Source organism: Toxotes jaculatrix, chromosome 7, assembly GCF_017976425.1.
Source record: "Toxotes jaculatrix isolate fToxJac2 chromosome 7, fToxJac2.pri, whole genome shotgun sequence".
NCBI classification, from domain to species: Eukaryota; Metazoa; Chordata; class Actinopteri; family Toxotidae; genus Toxotes; species Toxotes jaculatrix.
In genome coordinates, this window is record NC_054400.1 from 22,025,248 (window position 1) to 22,044,907 (window position 19,660).

The 19,660-nt window shown below is 43.7% G+C and overlaps 1 protein-coding gene across 2 annotated transcripts; it reads left to right on the forward strand.

The window, feature by feature from the left end:
• The first annotated feature begins 163 nt into the window (after positions 1-163).
• Positions 164-18,644, forward strand: LOC121184436 (paxillin-like). Of its 2 annotated transcripts, XM_041042086.1 has the most exons (14): positions 164-302; positions 10,116-10,324; positions 10,576-10,661; positions 10,794-10,933; positions 11,010-11,193; positions 12,242-12,356; positions 12,488-13,777; positions 14,787-15,053; positions 15,173-15,580; positions 15,736-15,897; positions 16,004-16,177; positions 16,262-16,343; positions 16,463-16,611; positions 16,763-18,644. In XM_041042086.1, the coding sequence occupies exons 1-14, from the start codon at positions 290-292 to the stop codon at positions 17,027-17,029; spliced, it is 3,546 nt and encodes a 1,181-aa protein (XP_040898020.1). In that variant the 5' UTR covers positions 164-289; the 3' UTR covers positions 17,030-18,644. The 2 variants fall into 2 exon arrangements, with proteins under 2 accessions (XP_040898020.1, XP_040898021.1); XM_041042087.1 differs by lacking the exons at positions 12,488-13,777; positions 14,787-15,053; positions 15,173-15,580.
• Positions 18,645-19,660: the final 1,016 nt, after the last annotated feature.

Below are 19,660 nucleotides of genomic sequence, written 5' to 3' on the forward strand. Positions count from 1 at the left end.
TCACTGTACAGTTCTTTTCAACACTCATCTAATGTATGTAGTAGTATCTAATGTGTAGTTCCAGTCTGTGGCCAATAGATGTCGCTCATCACTGCGCCTCAGTCGGAGCGCGCGCTCCAGGGAAGTGGGGAAGTACACATGCACATATTGCGGCGCGTTCACGAGAGCTATCCTGACCAACTTCCAGGGGAAGGAGCGGTGAAGTTCTGGGAGGAAAATTCAGACTTCGTAAACAGTCGAGAGGCTCACCAAACACGAAACTGACACAGGCCACAACCAGGCAGCCGCTATGGACGATTTAGGTAAGTTGTGGGGTCGTTTTTTAAAAGCTCCATGTTTTCCTGCAGCGCTCAGTGAGGAGCGGATAGCAGGGTGGAGGAGTGAAACGTTACGACGAGATTTTACGTTGAAAAGACAGTTTCTGGCCCCAGTGTGGTCACATAGGTCTGGAAAAGCTGGATAATTCCCACCAGAGTGTTAAACTGCAGTGAAGCTGAGTGAATGTTTGACACATTTCATGTTTTTTACCCACTTTGTTTTTTTTAGATAAGCATCGTAGTAACTTAGCGGCTGGACATCGCTAGCCTTTTACCACCACCTCCTTTTAAACTCTCTCCTGTCGTGTCGTACGTGAATGTTGCTGATAATAACACGGTGTCCTGCTCATTTAAATCAACTGGTTTTGATCGATATGTGTGCCAGAGGGAGGAGATATTTGGCTGACATTTTGACATAGAGCTTTAACATTACCTCCTCAACTTTTGCCCCCAGGCTATTCATTCCAGCTTTGAAGTGGTGGAGTCAACAGGCCTCCCCATTTAGACTGCTCAGTACAGCACAATGTGAGCTCAGCCCTGGTTTGGCATAATGTAACTCCAGTCTGATGGAGCAGCCTTAAATGCTAGTGATACTTTAATTACTGAGCATACAGTCTGCTTTGTTTTCCCTTTTTTTCAAATGGAAAGCCTTGGCAAAGGTGTTGTGAGGCCAAGAGGGAAAAAAGGAAGTTTAACTACGTGTAAAATACAGTGTCTAATTGAACATGTGGGAGTTGTAATGCTATGCTTGCTATATCAAAGGTGCTGACTACACTTTCTACTTAGTTATAGCCAGGATGTGAAACAGTAGTGGTCAGTGGTAGTTTCCTGTCCTTGTGCTGTTATCCTGTTGATTTCTGCCACAGGGCGGGTTTTATGTGTTAGATTGGTGTAGCCCTGCCAGTATCTGTCTACTGCCAGGAATGCATGACAGACCTTGAATAGGGGCAGCTGCTGGGGATCCAAACCCCTTGTGCTGGTTAACTGATTGATCATTTTACATTAATAATTAGACGTGTCTTCATGTCACGTGGTTAAAAGACACAAACTACCATTTTTGGCTACCAGCCAAAGTGGTAGGTACATTTTAAAATTCACCAGTTGTCAGACTTTTTTGTTGTTGAGTAGAACATGACCTCCGACCATGTTTGGTTTTCTGCCAAAATGCATAAACGTACAAGGTACAAGCAAGATTTTTCTGTCACTTTGATGGTGCCTGAATTTGATGTTTAGTGTTGATTTTGGTGTGATTTGGTGTGACTTCTCAAGTTATTTGTGTCTATTTTGGGAAATTATCATTTACTGAGACCAATAAGTTAACTAAAGCTAATGCACCTAATGATCTCAGTTAATATGTTGATTATTTTTTGTTTAATGAATGATTTATTTAATACCATTAATAAAATCTCATAAAATAGTAACAAATGCCTATCACAAGTTGTGGTGGAGCCCAGAGTGATATCTTCAGTGTGCATGATTTGTATGACCAACCGTCCATCACCCAAAGATATTCAATTATCAGTGATATAAAATGGAAAAACAGGAAATCCTCACTTCAGAGCAGTGATGTTACCATTATTTTTCTGTGGACTGACTAATCAGTTAATTAACTAATCCTCTGAGCTCTGCTATAAGACACTTATATGTATCTAATAGCTGCACTGAGGGCAATCAATCATGTATCCTCACTGTGTCCATGCGGTCTGTCAGCTCCATCTATTTTTTTTGTGCCTCTCTAACCAGTCACCTCTCAGTTCATCGGCCCTTGACCTTTGGCACTGAACCTCTGAACTTCTAATTTTGTTGTTATAGTTTTTACCAGCTGGTCAGTTTGCTATATTTACCTTGCTAATTCAGAATAAATCACTTGTTGTGCCTGCCAGGTATCTGTAGGAATGCTCCCATTGTGCTGGTCTCCCAAAGCGGAAAGGCAGCAAAATGGATTTGTGAATTGTTTAAGTGGAGGGACGATGGGCCATATTTTGAGCTGAGCCTGCTGTGAGAATACCTCCAGGGCACATTAGATACTGTAGCTGCTGTGGGCTAGTGAAAGGGCTGATTGTTGGTTGAGGGGGAGCATGCAGTCTCACTGAAGTAGTGAGAACAGCGGACTGAAGTTGAGGGCGAGGCTGCTGAGGAATGTGGAACATCACTGTGTGTCAGGGTCCAAGGCCAGATCTTCTCTGGGTCACGACTTACCTCCTACTACTACTCTCAGCTCCATGCCACCAGAGGGACGGCTGGTGGTTTCAGTCTTTCTTCCTCAAACATGAGTCCTCTGGTGATTGCAGACACTTAGAGACTGTTAAAAAGGTCATTGAGCTTTAATGCCTGGTAGCCTGACAGTCACAAAATCATAAATTTTAAATGACTTTCAACTGCTCTGCTATGAAAATCTAAACTTTTTTTTACACATCATCTAGAAAACCCCTTGTCCTCATCCATGTCCTCCCTAAATATGCAAAACAAACCATGTTAAATACTTGTAAATACTTTGTGACCATGGCTTATTGAAATTCCAGTAAACTCCCAGCTAACAAGCCCCCACAGGTCCTTGTCCTGAGGCTCACCAATGATTGACAGGTCTACACGAAGCTGCTGGGAAACCTAATCACACACTGCTCTTTTCATCTTCTTTCAATCTGTGTATATTGATCTGCTCGTGTTGGTTACCACTAGAGGAAGGGAATTCCCTCAGCAGACTGTGAGCACTCTTCCAGCCCGTGCCTCTGAGTCAGAGTTTTCCAGAGGTTTTCTCCGATCAGTCTTTTACAGTCCTGGCCAGGTCGTTACTGATGTGGCCCAGGGGACAAGTCCTCACCCAGATGTGGCCCTTAAACCATAAGTGACCGTGTCCTGCTTCTGTGTTTCATGTTTGCGGGATAAGAAGCCACCACTCGACTCTCTGTGAATTCCTCAGGATCGTGTGAGATTCAGGCAGACTGACCTCACTGGGCTGTGAACGCCCAGCTCCATGTCTGCAGGTTAACACTGAAGAAAATAGATTAGTACATCCATACATTATGCTGGTGGACCATGACTAAAGGGAGAATCACACTCAAGCATGATAGATTCCTTTTGATTGTAAATTCCCTCTATTATCGACTGGAAAAAGTGGGCAACTGGCCCAGGGGCCCCACGTTCACTATATGTCAGTTTGATTAACTGCATATTTGTTTATTTGCACGATTAAATCACAATATAAACTGAAATTCTAAGGACCTAAAGGTGCAATCTTTAGGTCTTACAAAATCAAGGTTTAGTCCCTAAAATATTTCAACAATATATTCAGCAACCACAGCATTGCATTATTTGATACACCAGTGAGGCTCAGCAAGTAAAACACTGAAGAGGAAATAGATTAAAGAAGGAATAACACACAGTAGTATGCAGTAACCTGCCATTGCAACACATTCTTGCAATCATCTGAGCACCTGCTACACATGCCTTTTTAAAACACGCAGCAGTCAGTCCTGTTAGATTTACTGTAACCGTATCAGTTGATCACTTTATAGAGGAAGGCCATTTTCTCCAGGCAGGAGTTGGCTGCTGTAGAAGCAGCATGGTCCTAAATGTTTACAGCGTTTGCACAGCATACCAAAAGGTCTTAGAAGGTCTTTAGTGGTTTCTGTGTCCCAGTGTGTCGGCAGCTCAGACTTAGTGTTACCAGACTAGCTATCATCACCCCATGAGAGCTGCAAGGTTAGTGCATACCGCCCCTAACCAGTGGGCTCGCCTGCTAGGCTAGAGAAGCTCCTGACTGTAAATCAGTCTTGTTCCCGAGCTCCACACCCATCCTGTTCTGGGTCTGGGGAAGAGAGAGCTGCATGGCTGACCTCATCGCTTAAGCAACAGACCCTGCCCCACATCCTGAGGAAACAGAGGAGAAAAACAATGAGCAGAGTCGGTGCTGGAGGCCAGCAAACATTGGTAGAGGGGGCAGCTGTAGGCCTTCAAACGCCAGGACAGCGTTTTCACTTGTAAATGCTGTGTTAACACATTGCTGCTTCAGTCGCAGCACCCTTTGCTCTTTTCCTCTTGCCATGCTGTTTCTACACCTTCCTTGTTCCAGGCTTTGTAACTTGGCTCAGAGAACAGTGCTGATTATGTTCCTGACAGGTCTGGGTAATGTAGTAGGAATCCAAGTCCCTGCTGGATTTTTCTGACATTACTCAAGCTGAGGACACCCGAGGACATGCTCAGAGATGGGGGAGCTTCATGTTGTAGAGCAGCACAGGAAATCTCACTTCTGTTTTCTAAATACTAAAGCTGCACTATGATGCAGTTTGTTTCATACTTACTTTGTAGTGACATTTGACAATGGCTCTAAAGTGTGAGAACTATCACGTACCAAAAGCTGGAATCATCATTTTTACTTAACTTGTGACCATGCAGTTTTAACTTACCAGTTTAAACTAAAACTGTCATTTTTCAAGTGAAAATAGTGAAAAATGACCAAAGGTTGCTGTGGTTGCAGTTTCACAAATGAGAAGACATATTGCTTTTCTTTGTCATATGTCTTTGTAAATTGTATATCTTTGTATTTTGGACTGTTTGTGAGGGAAAATAAATTAGCAGTTGATCAGTAAAAATAACTGTTAGTTGTAACAGTTGTAGTCTCCTAGGTTGTATTTCATTTAGTCAAAGTTCATGTACAGCTGCTATGTTTTAGACGGTATTTATTATTTGAGACAGCTAGTTTCATGTATTAAATTTAACAAAAGGGTTTTGTGAAGAGACATGTTTATTTTCTCTAAGGTAAGGTATTTGGGAAAAAAAACTCATATAAAACTCCTATAATTTTGGTAAACTGGTATCAGCTCAAGTACAAAAAACTGAGCTGTGTAGATAGTCGTTAGCAGCTTACTGAAGCAATCACGATTTTAGCTGTTTCCTGTCCTCTTTTTCTATAGGATGTCTACATGCCTGGAGCATGGCTGGATGTTTCAGTCAGTGTTTTACTACAAGAAAGACAAGATGGCCTTTCTTTCTGGGGTCTTCCTCATTCTGTCCGATTGCACTGTCGTACGGCACAAAAGACCGCTCACTGACATACAGTCCTCACACATGCATGGCTATGAATGTGTCCTCAGTGACTGGGTGTTACATCAGTCTTTAGACTTTCCCCTATCATCTGATTTACTGGTCTGTGGGGAAGTGCTTTTATTTTGGTCCAGCGTTCTCTCAAGGGGGGTGTCATCTTTCGGATATGGGGCTGCTTGGCAGTGTATTTTTAGGTATGTTTATTTTGAAGTAGTCACCCTAAGATGCCTCTGTCTTTCTGATAGTATGCTATTACACTCATTCATCCTTTTGTCTGTATGTGTCCGTGTGTTGTACTGTAGAAACAGGTTGTCATTTGTAAGCTGCGAGGCTTGACATTTATTTAAATATTTCTCTCTTGGTCCATCATTGGATCTGTTTTTGCTGTTGGTCCATTTTCTCTCATTCATGCACATTCTCTGTCTTTCTGTCACTGGTTTCTACCCAGCCTTCCCCAGCCTGTCTCACTGGCATCTCATCCTCCGCCCCTTCTCCCTGGCCCCTGCCTGTCTTGTTTGATATAAATATCGTGTTGGGTTGGCCTGATGGGGTAGGGTTTCGTGGTGGGGCGGTGGCCAGTTTTGCTCTTTTGCTCCCTGGCTATAAACAGGTGAGCTGTGGATCCTGGTGGCCCATCACCGTTGCCCACATGTTAATAGAAAAGATTAGACCGTCCCGGTTCCTTCCCTGCCTGTCTGCCTGCACTGTGCTCCACGCTCTGTGGGAAATGGGCAGTAAAAACATTGACATCTCCCTTACCCCGGAATTCAAAGCATGCTGTACTTAGTGGAATGGGTCCTGTAATTGTCAACACATTATTTTCATTTTCTGGACTGACAGATGGTGTTTTGTATTCGAGCACATTCCTCACCGGCTCTCTACCTAGAGTCCAGCGGTATTGGAGGAATGTGTATTCTGCTTGAGTAGATTTTATTACAAAGCGTCATTTTGATTCCCGAAGCAGACAGAGGAATGTGAGGAATTCCCCATGCACCTTCACTCCCATCTGATAAACACTGCAGGACCATGGCAGGGCCTTGGGTGAGGAGGGGGTGTGCACAGGCAAGACTGTACATGTACCCACTGCCACAGGAATGTGTACACTATCCACATAACTTCAGAGCTGTTTGCTGAACATAATGGAGATTAGTTACCACAGTGGGACCACAGATGGATCCCCTGACAGAGCGAGCTACTGTTTAAGTAAATCTGTATATTGTTTCACTGAGATTTGATGATATTCATCTTGAATTATTAGTCCCAGTCATGTCCTTTTTGATGACAACTTTATTCCTCCAGACCTTGCACAATGGACTATTGAGTCAGGATGCTGTTAGAGCAGAATTGGACTTTGTCCGCTGTGGCTCCTACCCCCTGTCTGGAATGGAAAAGATTAGCCTGTTACTTGGCTTACAGTGCATGTTTGCATTCTTAATGCTTCTAACTCTTCGTGTACCAAACTCGTCTGAGGCCGATGAAGGCCTGTTGTCCGTCCTCATGCCAGATTCAATGCTGCCCTCCTCAGGGAAATAAAGGAAGCAAGAAAACTTAAGTAGCATCTTCAGTCTTTATCCTTTTATGATCTGCAGTAAATGGTATAAAAGAGATGTAGCTGAGAATGGTGTACGTGTGTGCTGCAGGCTGCTTGGTCAAAGGCTACAAAAGGACATGAGCTGGAAATTTTGGATTTAGTAATTATACTTTTCTGATTCTAAATTTAAACAGGTCTGACTGTGTTACAGATCCTTCCTAATGTCCTGTTTTGGTCTTTATCTTGATATAGAAATGGCAAAATCCATGCTGGGGCATCTCTCACTGTGATTATATTGCCATCCATTTTAGGACTGCAACTGATGTTTGTTTTTTTTTTTTAAATCATTGATTAATCTGCTGATGTATTTCTCTTCTTTTTTAATGTGGAACCCCCCCACAAATTTCCACAGTTTCCTAAAGCACATCACTTGTTTTGTTATTCACATATTCAGTTCACTATCACATAAGATAAAGACAAGCATTAAATCCTCCTGCAGGATCAAGGGAATGTTTTGGGAAGGGCTGAAAGTAACATGTAAACATAAAAAACAAAAAGCTACAAAAGAAAAACTGGCTATAGTCACAGAAAACATCTACCAGATAGGGCTTTAAAACTTACTGTGGCTGTAAAGTTCCCGCCAAGGAATGCATTAATGCATTAGCCATTATAGTTTGATTTAAACAATGAGTCTAACTGTGATGGATGTCCCCTGTGTAGATCTTCTCTGGACTTCATGAGCCTGGGCCTGACTCACAGATGTGTAGGATCAGCGGGGTGGGGGGGTGGGGGGGGGGGGGGGGGTGTAATAAGTGCAAGGACACTATTAAAGAAGGAGTCTCAAAAAACTTGGCTCCATCTCCAAGTGTTTTGGAAGGCCTTGGGCAGTATGGCTGTCTTCTCTGTCAAGGCCATGAAGAACTTTCTAGGAATACATTACCATAATTAGTAAGTCTTAGGGCATTTTCTTAAAAAAAAAAACAAAAACCTGGAAGCTTTTAAGGTCTGCTACAAGAGAAACGTGAATCTAAATCTAAATCCTGCACTGGATTTTAGATGAGTCACCTTTGTCCTGAAACCAATTGTGGTATTTTTCTATATGGAGGCTTTGTTTTATGAGCGACAAAGTCAACTTCAGTAAGACCTTGTTTAGCATGCCAGCACCAGGTGCAGATTATTTTGAGCTGGTCGTGATATTTCAGCACATTTGCACAGACATGGGCTACTTACTGAGCTTACCGCTTTAAATAGGCTTGTGCTCCCATGCGGTTTATGTCAAACTTCATGGCTAAAACGTTTAGCTTCTGGGCGAGATTTCCCTTTGGACCAAAGACTATGATGAAGACTCGTGACTGAATAAAGTGGAATTCAAAATGTAGAGATTTGTGAGACTTTATAACACTTAACCTTTAAACTTAACTGAATTTGTCTGAGTTGAAGGTTTAAAGTCCGACACATGTTCATATGTCCGTATTCATTCTGTAAATGGGAATTTGTGAATGAGAAAGCATTAATGAGTTAGATTTCCCGTGTTTGTTATTAGATATAGGGCCACTGAAAGGATACTGTTGTTGAAAGAATACTGTCACCCAATTTTGGCCCTCAGACCACTCCCCCTCTCCCCCCAGCAGACTGGCAGCATGTTATCGCTCCTTGTTGCTCACACTATCTTTGTCTGTACTGCTGACTACTTCACACATAGACACACACACACACACACACACATAACTCTGGCTGGAGGATATTACAGGTACAGCAGGTGGGAAAAAAAGTGAGTACAGATAATGAACTTTCTAATGATTTAAACACTAAATGTTTGTGTTTCTGGATTAATCTGACCTGCTGTTTTTGTCTGTTATTATCAAAAGACACAGGCGAAAGAAAAAGCTATGTAGCCTGTACCAGACCTGACTTGATTTTTCTGATATTCTGCATTTATCAGTATGGTGGCCTCATCTGCTCAAGACTTTAAGTCTTAAGTTAAATATTTACTTTGACTCAACTTTGTTGGAATTAATGGTGTAGTATTTGGAGAATTTAGATGAAAGCTGAAGCCGTTTGTGTGACTTTTTCAAAGCATCGCTAATTACATTTTATTCCTTTTGTATTCTAATGTTGTTTCTTGAAATAGCTTTCTGGCAGGAGGGGAAATAAAAGTTTTCATCCACGAACAAAGTCCATGTTTAGAGGGACACGTTCTGCTGCATAGACTCTATTTTAGAAGCGGCTGGAGCCTGTTTAGAAGTCTATCTTCTTGATTATTTGGACAATTTTCCATTTCTTTGTATTTGTATTTTTGGCATTATGAGCTTAAATGTGCAGTGATTCCTTGAAACAGACTGTAACAGGTCCAAACCTCTATAGTGTAACAGTATGCAGCAGGTGATTGCAGTCTATTCTGGACAGGCTGAGGATGGATGGATGGACTGTGTGATGTAAGAGTCTATTTTGTTCCTGCGTTCCTCCAAACACTCAGCAGGGTAACGCTGTGCCCCCTCAGCCCTGGACAGGATTCAGAAACACTTTCTGTCCGTCTGCTTCTTTGTTCCTATCAGCCTGACTTGTTAAGTTCACACTTGTACCCATAAAACAGAGTCTAGTCAAAGACATGAATACATTACTCATGGAGCTATAACACGTTGAAATGACAGATTGATCTTAATGACAGGTAGCTCTCATTGTCAGCAGGGTTGTATTTATAGTGTGGACTGATGGAAAAGGTATGTTGGGGATTTCAGAGAGATATTTTATAAAGGCCTAATGGGTTTAGGTATGTACTCTGGGCTCAGTGATGTACAGAGCCATGCTGTGGTGGTGACTGGGCCTTTATCATTGGATGATATATGCTGAGGAGAAATCTTTTTTTGGTGACATGTTGGAATGAGAAACTGGGTCTGTCTCGCCACCATTGTCTGTTTACAGCCTGACACCACAGTCAGCAGTCGCCTCAGAGGACCCAACAATGCCAGTAAAGACTTAACTGGTCTCCAACCCATCAGTGTTTGCAGGTTGAAACAGAAAAACAGTTACAGGAATAAATGTAGTATTTTTTCCAGTGTGACCGTTATTTAAAGACATGGGCTAGACTCTAAAAACAAATACAAAGATTGCATTTATTTATTTGCTCATTATGTATGTCTTCTTTTGGGAGGTGCAAGAAATCCTCTCAGGCTTTAGTGCACCTGACAACCAAAACACTCATATAATATAAATATGTCTTTCAGACGCTTTGCTGGCAGACCTGGAATCAACTACGTCCCACATCTCAAAGCGACCGGTGTTCTTGCCTGACGAGACCCCCTACTCCATCCCTACGGGAGGACATTCCTACCAGGATGTGTCAGTTCCACCTCCTGTCCCTCCTCCACCCTCAGCCGAGGCTCTGAATGGTTCCCTGATAGATCAGCCGGACTCCCACCACTCCTCTCAGCTGGTAAGTCCTGTTAGATCACTTTGATGGGAAAGTGTACTAAACTGATCCCCTTCAAAAAACTGATTTATCAGCTGTTTACCGAGAAACTACAAGAATCCCACACAACACTTAATTTATAGTAAAGTAATGAAAGCGAGCAGTGATGTTCAGACTCACACAGTTAAATGGCTCCTGACAATATCCGTTTAAAAGCCACGTAAAAAATTCAGCAGAAGATTTTTCAGTATAACTGACTGATGTATCCTGTGCAGTCATTAGGTTCAGCGCAGAAGAGCTCATGGTCCAGGGACAGTAGCAGCTCTCCGTTGTCTCACATTGAGGAGGACCACGTCTACAGGTAGCCTGCCACACACTTGAAATGTTGTGCGTGTGTAACCTTGAGCTTATCATCCATAATTGATTTTTTATTTGTATTTTTTTTAAACCGGGAGTTGTGACTGACAGTTGTCTCATTGTGTCTCCTCTTCAGTTTTCCAAACAAACAGAAGTCATCAGACTCGTCAACAGCAGCCATGACCTCTGCCCTGGGCAGTAACCTCTCAGAGCTCGACAGGCTGCTGCTGGAACTTAATGCAGTGCAACAGAGCTCCCCTTCATTCCCCACGACAGGTAAACACAAAGTGCTCAGCTTTATCGGTTTTATTTGTGGTGAGCAGAGTAAGTTGTAATTCTAACGTGTCCACAGAGGAGGCGGCCCCACCCTTACCCTCCTGCAGCATCACCCACTATGAGAATGGCAGTGGCCCTGACATCATGGTGAGCCCTCCGCCTCAGGAGAAGCCCAAGAGGAACGGAACGCGGATGGATGAAACCCGACCCACTGTGGAGAGTCTGCTGGACGAGCTGGAGGGATCAGTGCCTTCACCCAGGTACAGACGCTGATGACACTCGTTCGTCCGAAAAACAACCACATTAGAGGGTGAAAAGTCTGCTGTCGTAATACATCGTGACACATTCCATCCAAGAGTATCTCAGATTTTGACTGAATTTTCTGAAAGTCCGCAAAAGAAAATGTGAATTAATTCCATTCACACAGTTGGTTGTGCTCCATCTCCAGGCGATTGTCATTAAACCTTTGCAGAAGAAGTGGACACAACGGGAAGATGTAATGAAAAGGGCACTAGTCAAACCTCAAATGTGGCAAATGGGATTGAAAATGACATTTGAAATATCTATTTGATGGAGGTAACATTCTCCTCATTGGTCCACACATGTCAGATGTTATTGTCTGCTGCAACTCTTTGTCTCTTCAGTGAATATCATGTGGATCACATGCTTCATGGTTGAAGATTGTTTCAACTGCATTTTGCTTTTATGAACACACCGACCTTTCCACCTCAGCCAAGCCTAAAAATTTTCCAATTTTCGTGCAAACTGACGACGGGTTGATGGAAACAGAGAGGAACAAAACATTTAAATGGGGATAACAGTGCACACTTTTGTACAATCTGTCCTCAAAGGCATTGTTGGATGCACCCCCAAGCAATCAGTTCCAGCCTCTTATAGATTTTCTCTCAGTTCTCAGGACAAGACCATTGAAACAGATTGACAGTGGTATGAAAATGGTGCCTAGTTTGTTTGGCTTGTTTGTTTTTTCTTTATTAGGAAAAAGGAGTTGTCTCCTCTCATGCAGGCAGAACATAAATGCATGCCGTCAGTCGTACAGCCTGTCAGCTGTACTCTCTGTGAAGTGTCCAGTTTCAAGTTTTAATAGAAGATGTGCAGTAATACAATCCCTGCTGAGGCTAGTTCTCTGAAGTCACTGTGGTTTGTTAAAGCTCTAAGCTAGAGAATAGTTTTGGCTTGTCAGAGTGAGTCTTGTGGGAACTCAGACAATAGATATTTTGAGCTCTGCTGTTAGTAAGGTTTCAACACTTGCATGTAATTACAAATCATATTATAATTTGTATTCTCCAGCCCCACTGCTTGCCACAGCGATTTGGACACCCCCTCGCAGCAGCAAGCCAGAATTTCAGCTTCCTGTGCTACAAGAGAGCTCGATGAGCTGATGGCCTCTTTGTCTGACTTCAAGGTAAAAAGCAGTAGGAGTAAATAGTGGAAGAGCTTAATTAATCCACAGACTCAAGCTAGGAGAGCTGTCATTTTCCCTATGATTTCCTTCTCCTCTTCCTCTGCTCACTCTCTCATTTCTCTGTTCTCTAGCCCAGTTCTTTGGGCTCTCTGCTGGACCCAGCAGGAGCCTCTTCCAGCTCTCCTCATCCTCCGGTCTCTTCCTTCGTCACCCCGGTGGCTTCTCCTTCTCTTAATCTGTCCCACCCGTCTGCCTGTGCGTCTCCCCTCTTCTCTTTGCCTGCTGGTCTAGAGCTGCACATAGACGAGGACGGAGGAGACGGTGGCATGACGATGCCACATCCAAACCGCTTCCCTCCCCACAGTCCTATATCCTCACTCTCTGCAGCCAGTGATCTAGACCTGGACTCTGTCATAGATGTCTCTGCCACCATGCTGTCATCCCAAACCAAGTCTCTGCTGGTCCTCTCTCAGTCCGCGTCGTCTAACTCCAACCTAATGAGAAATAGCCCAAGTCCTTCCAATGCCACCACCACTCCCTCACTTACTTCAGTTAATACTGTCCTGGACCACAAGTCCTCCAAGTGCCCCAGTCCATCTGTAGAACGGGTCTCACCCTCAAATACTTTCGGTAAATTCTCGTGTGCTCCAGAGACTATGAGCAAGGGGTCGGCTTCTCTTCATGACCTTGATTTGAATTTCTCTACTCCACCTCCATCAAAAAACCTCACCCCTCCTCTCTCAGCGCCGAAGACTCCTTCACCCCTCCCTGTCGCTGCCTCTATATTTTCATCTTCTGCACATGCTTCCTCAAAAACATCCTCACCGTCTCCAGTCTCTCCGTTGAGCGTCCCCTCTCCACCAGCAGGTGCTGGCCTGTTGGAGCCAGCACCTGCAGCTCAGAGAGCCAGCCCCTATGCTGTGCAGCAGCCCCCCATGGTGGAACCCTCCCTGGATGAGGCACTGGACAAGCTGCTAGCAATGAGTTTTGCACAGAATCACTCGGCAACATATGTGGAGGAACCACAGCTGAAGACGGAGGCGCATTGTCTGGGCAGGGGAATGCAGGAGGTGCACGAGGAGCTCATCTTGCCCATGGACAGAAACAGTGTGCAGCCTGACACTTTCACCAGTGCCACCAACACCATCACAGATGACTCAGTGGACGGAGGCACTGATGGAAACGGAGACCTGGACTGGGCTGACGAGGAGCTTTCCATGTCCTTCCATGATGGACTGGACGGCACCATGACGCCTTACACTGAGAGGCCGTACACAGATGGCAGCATGACCCCGTTGACAGAGGCCAGCTGGATGGATGAGTCCATGACCCCGTCTTCATGCCCTGGGACCCCTGATGTAGCCCTGGACCTACCCATGCTGCAGACTCCCAGTATAGACAGAGTCTCTGCATCCGGACACGTATGCATCTCCTCTCCTGCTCGACAGATGCAGGGCTTGTTTTGTTCACATTTAGCTTTGTTTTTTGTTTTTGCTTGTGAGGCTGATGCTTCTGTACAGGCTGTAGTGTCTGCTCCACCAGCCTCTGCTCAGAGGGATTCCTTCGTGTGTTTTTCTTTTTGAAAACATGATACCAATATTTATATCTATTAGTTTACTCACTAACACAGCTTTAGGTGCTGGTAAGTTTGACTCTTGTGAAGTGACTGAGACCAAGTGGACAGAGAGGGGGAATGACATGTAACGTGGCTGGAATCAAACCAGTGAAGTTCAGGCCATAAGGGATGTGTCTTAAGACATACCACATGGCCACTAATGGCCACTAGACATCCCATTATCCTGTCATTATAACAAAGAAAAGACAGTGATTGCTTAGTTTGCTAGTCTGATTTTTTTTTTTTTTTTTTTGATTGACTGAAAAATTAGATACTCATTTAACTGGGCAGGAACTAGAGAGAAAAAGCTGTATTATGTTTGAGCTTTGTAAAAAGAAAGATGAAAGAAACCCTCTCTGAGAAAATACGTTGTCAGGTAGAAGCTTAGGTAGAAGCTTGTGGAATAGAAACTAGCCGTTTCTAATCAGCAGTTTCTGTTTTGATACTGCACTTACAAGTAACTCACTGATGGATGGTACCAGTACTCAGCATGGCACATGTAAACCACAGTCCTCCTCATCTGTTGCACCAGTTTTGTGTGAGGGACTCGAATGTGACCTCTGACCTGTGTCGTGAAGTTGGAGTGGTTGTTTGAGAGCCTGGGAAGGCTGGTGTGAGGGGGCATTTGATATGAGCATGCAAGAGGTGCATGAGGTGTGATCCTGAGCCCACTGACCACTGCTTCCCGGCCTGACACTGATCTGGAAATCATAATTTGTGTGACTCACCTGCTGCTACAGAGCTCTGCTGTAACCGCTTCAGCTGGTTTATGATTGGTGTGGACGTATTATAAGCTGCTCATCGTTCCACCTCAGATTAAATCAGTGATCAGGCGCACGAAGGAGACTCCCAACGTGCATCCCATGTACCGAGATGGTCACCTGCGCAGGAAGATGGGACCCATCATTGTAAACAAAAACAGTTCTCAGGACCGCCTCATAGAAGAGCTTCAGGGAAAATTCGGGATCGGCCGCTCAGAGCGGAGACGTAAACAGTCTGATGACTGGCTGACTGAGGGCGTCATCGTCACGTCCAAACCTCAGCGTTTCCGTCCCGACGGGGCCGGCAGTGAGGTCGACAAGGTTGGCTTTAGCGTGCTCAACAGCTTTTCCAAGTGCTTTTTTCCCCCCTATTAATTCACCTTGCCTGTTCTACACATTTTCCTCTGTGTGTCTGCTTCCTTCTGTCTCTTCTTCTTCAGATCATTATTCCCCCAGAGTCTCCTGTCCCTGTGAGGAAGGTGCTCCCTCCTCTCTCTCCCCCAGCACCTCGTCGCCCTCCTATTGTAGAAGAACCTAAGCGGCCGCTCGCTGTACAGCATCCCCTCGTTCCTATACCGCCACCTCCTCCTCCACCTCCCTCTCCCCCTCCACAGCCCCAGCACATCCACGAACCAGTTCCCGCTCCACCTCCTCAGATTATAAAAGTTTCACATCCACCACCAGCCCCAGTTCAGGAACCTCCTGCCCCTAAACCTGAGCCCCCTCCTCCTGTTCTTAAAACCCCAACACGGCTTCCACCAGTGGAGCCAGTGACACCAGTTGCACCTAAAGTCCTGGTTTCTGTAGGCTGCCAAACAGAGTATGACCCAATCTTCCCTCCAATGCAGGCATGAACTCCCATCTTGTATTCCTTTTTTCACACTTAAAAGAAGTACTCTGTGATAATTTTTTATCTTAGTAACCTGAGACTTATAGTTAAATTTATGTCTGTATCAGGCACATCTTCAATGTAATGACTCTTTTTATAATTGAACCATTTCAGATAATGGCCCAAGGTAAGGGTGGTGTTCCTGGGGGGCCCCCAACACAGGTCAACAAGCTGGACAATATGCTTGGTAGTCTGCAGTCTGACCTCAACAAACTGGGTGTGCAGACAGTAGCTAAAGGAGTTTGCGGTGCCTGCTGTAAGCCAATCGTAGGACAGGTGAGGTGCTTCTGTTGAGGAACTATATCTAGAATATAACTATATGATATAATCATTTTTAGAGTTTGCATACTGAATGTCCCAATCATCTTTTCTGTTTGTCTAGGTGGTGACTGCCATGGGCCGCACATGGCACCCTGAACACTTTGTGTGCACACACTGTCAAGAGGAGATCGGCTCCAGGAACTTCTTTGAGCGTGAAGGACAGCCTTACTGTGAGAAAGATTACCACAACCTGTTCTCCCCACGGTGCTACTACTGCAACGGGCCCATACTGGATGTGAGTGTCTGCTGTTCACACGTGTGATCGTGCCTGTCGAAGTTTCACAGTCATCCAGCAATAAATGTTGTTGTGTCCACACAGAAAGTTGTGACGGCGCTGGATAGGACCTGGCATCCTGAACACTTCTTCTGTGCTCAGTGTGGATCCTTCTTTGGACCAGAGGGTACTGTGACGTCTTCATTACTGCGACACTCCAGAATTTCCACATTTAATCTATAATTTCCGTTTACATCGTGGATTGTGTGAATGATCTGTTGTCTTGTTTCTGTTTTTCCTGTGAAGGTTTTCATGAAAAGGATGGAAAAGCCTACTGCAGGAAGGATTACTTTGACATGTTTGCGCCCAAATGTGGAGGCTGTGCCAGAGCCATTCTGGAAAATTACATCTCAGCACTGAACTGCCTTTGGCATCCTGAGTGTTTTGTGTGCAGGGTCTGTATCATGCCTTTCTGTCACACTGGCGTTTTTTTTGTCAACCTACCTGAGCTTCCCCAACACCGAACAGCTTGTATGACTCAACAAGAGATTGTCATAAGAGGAACAGTATGAGAATAACAGCATCTTCCTCTGTGTGTGCCTACAGGAGTGCTTCACCCCGTTTGTGAACGGAAGTTTCTTTGAGCACGACGGCCAGCCCTACTGTGAAGTGCACTACCACGAGCGCCGTGGCTCCCTCTGCTCCGGCTGTCAGAAGCCCATCACAGGCCGCTGCATCACGGCCATGTCCAAGAAGTTCCACCCGGAGCACTTTGTCTGCGCCTTCTGCCTGAAACAACTCAACAAAGGCACCTTCAAAGAACAAAACGACAAACCCTACTGCCATGGCTGCTTCGTCAAGCTGTTCAGTTAGGGAGAGCATTTAGCAGCAGCACATATGGGTCAGGGCTCAGGCAGGCGTCTAAATCATCTTTAGCACAGGTAGGGCGAGAATGGATTGTGTTAGTATCAAAGGAAGTTGTCTGTTTTCTAATGATGGCATTGGAAGTGTGTATGGATCGGGGATGTGCATGTGGTTGAAGCAGCATACTGTCTCTGCCAGACTAAAATACTTTTAAAATTTCCTTCAGAAATGTGGAAAATCGTCCTTTTTGTTTTGTTTTTTTTTAGACCGACAGCAGTTTATTTTAGAAGCTTTTATGGGTGTTGAGTTGGTCTATAGGCCTCAGTGTGATGCAGACATGCTCAGTATTTAAAGGACGTTGAAAATTTTTCAGAACATGAACCTGGGATGTGTTGGACATTTTCCACAGGCAAAGAGCTGTCATTCTTTTTTTTTTTGTAAGTCTCACTTCATTGTGCTTTCAAATCTTTTTAGGTATTTTTTTCTTTATAGAAGGTGGTGAAATCTTATTGAACACTGTAAAAATCCATGAAATACTCTGCGTGTTTGACATTGTTGCTCACTGGTTGAGTGTCATTTTAGAAACCATGAAACAATTTTACAATTGATGAGAGTAGAAAGCTTTTAGATACTTGTTTTCTGTGATATACAGTTGGATTGAACCGATGGTTTAAAGAAAAATGGGCCGAGTCGTCGTTCACAGTTCTTTTGTATGTGTGAAATTGATTGTAGTGCCTGAGAAAACATCCTGATATGAAGTGTTGATACTAGAGTGAGTTTCTAGTTTCTGTTCTAAGCCAATCAAGAAGTGAGAATCGGTTTTACAGTTTCTGATGTTGGAATCTCAAGCACACACATTTTTTTTTTAAGCCAAAGGCAAAACCATGTATGGATGAATATTTTACAGTGATTGTCAATGAAGAAACTCAATATGTCGCCATCCACCAGTAGCTGCGGTATTCGCTCTCAATTACATGTTTGAGTAAACCTCACGTTTTTGTGCTGCCAAATCATTCCTTATGTTTTCACTGAAGAAAAGAGAAAATAGTTTCTTGCAGTTGTCTCACACAGTGAAGTGGAACCTCACAAAATATTGGGAGAATATCTCTTACACTACTCCATTACTGTTTCCGAATACATTTTGAGAAGTGTATTGTAAATATCCAGTGCAGCTATGTTGTAAGCAAAGCGCCGGGATGCTTAGCATGTACATGTGTTTAATAACCACTCATTCGAAGAGGGAGGGGGCTGGTGAGAAGGCATAGCAAAGATACTTTGATATTTTTGGTGTCATTACTGTATTGAGAAGCTGATGAATGTTCACTGTTTTCAAAGGGGTAGTACATAATGCAAGAAAATATGTAAATGTGCCTGTGATACTCCAGTAACTCTATGCAACTGTGGATTAGCAACTCTGCATTTCAGCATCTTTCTTACATCAACAGTCCGTCTGTGCCATAGTATCAGTACCATGTCTAATAACACTGGCAACTTCTGATAACAGGTCAATAGTTCACAGTTATATTTTCATGTCATTAGTCTGTGAGTCCACTGAAAAATGTAGACTGTAAAAAAAAAAAAACGAGAGCCTGCTGGTGTGTTAAATTAAATCGTAGGACTATAAGGTGACTCATTTCCCTCAGCATCTGAGTAGCATCTACTGTATGACCACCAGGTTGGGCCTGTACATGGTTAATCATGACATGCAGCAGTTATATTGGGTCTTGTTCAGGGAATTCTAGAGCCTTAAATCTTTTCTCACTCTATTTAAGAGATCATGTAACAGTTGTCTTTTCGAATCAGTTTAGTAGTGTGTTATTTAACCAAAGCCATACCTTCTTTGATTTTTTTTTTTTTGGTCTGTTCACTTTTTCTTTTCACTTCGAATGTCAATAGTCCTGATTAGTGAGACTCCTCACCACTAGTCTGATTACGCAAATAAATTCTGTTTTGGTATCAAAATGTCATCCAGAGGCTTCATTTGTGATTCAATGTCACTCAGTTTTCGTAAGCTTAAGGAAACACCTTGAGACACAAATAGACCAACAGTACAATACCTCCCCCCATGGACCAGTTATGAGACAGTCAACATGTCAAAGGGCTGCCCACCCCTCCTACAGAGGAGCAACACACCCATACTGGAAACAGACAAGGCTGTGTCTCTTTGTGGTTGTTTTGTGAATCTAGTAATTCTGAAGTTGTTTTGCATTGTGTGATGTTTGTGGTTGTTTTGCATCTGTTTGTAGTCATTTGAAGTTTGTGTGTCAGTGTTGTCATTTTGTGTCTGTCTGAAGTCATTTTGCTCTCTGTAGTTGTTCTGTGTGTTTGTCGTCCCCATTTGTCAGACACTTTTATGTGTTATTGTTGTTTTGTGACTTTTTTTGTCATTTCATTGACTTTCCAACAGAAAATGTTGGAAACTCTGGGCCATTGTTCCTGTGATCACATGGGCCCCTTCACTTGTGTCCAGTGGGCCCTGTGTCCATCATGCTCCCTTCATCGTCTTCCTACTCAAAGATTAAAGAAGAGCAGTAAAGATGTATCTTTTGGTATTTGAATTTTCCTTCAAACGCTGATATTAAAAAAAACCACTGCTTATTTGATTTTCGTTTTAAAATACAAAAAACAAAATTGAAATAC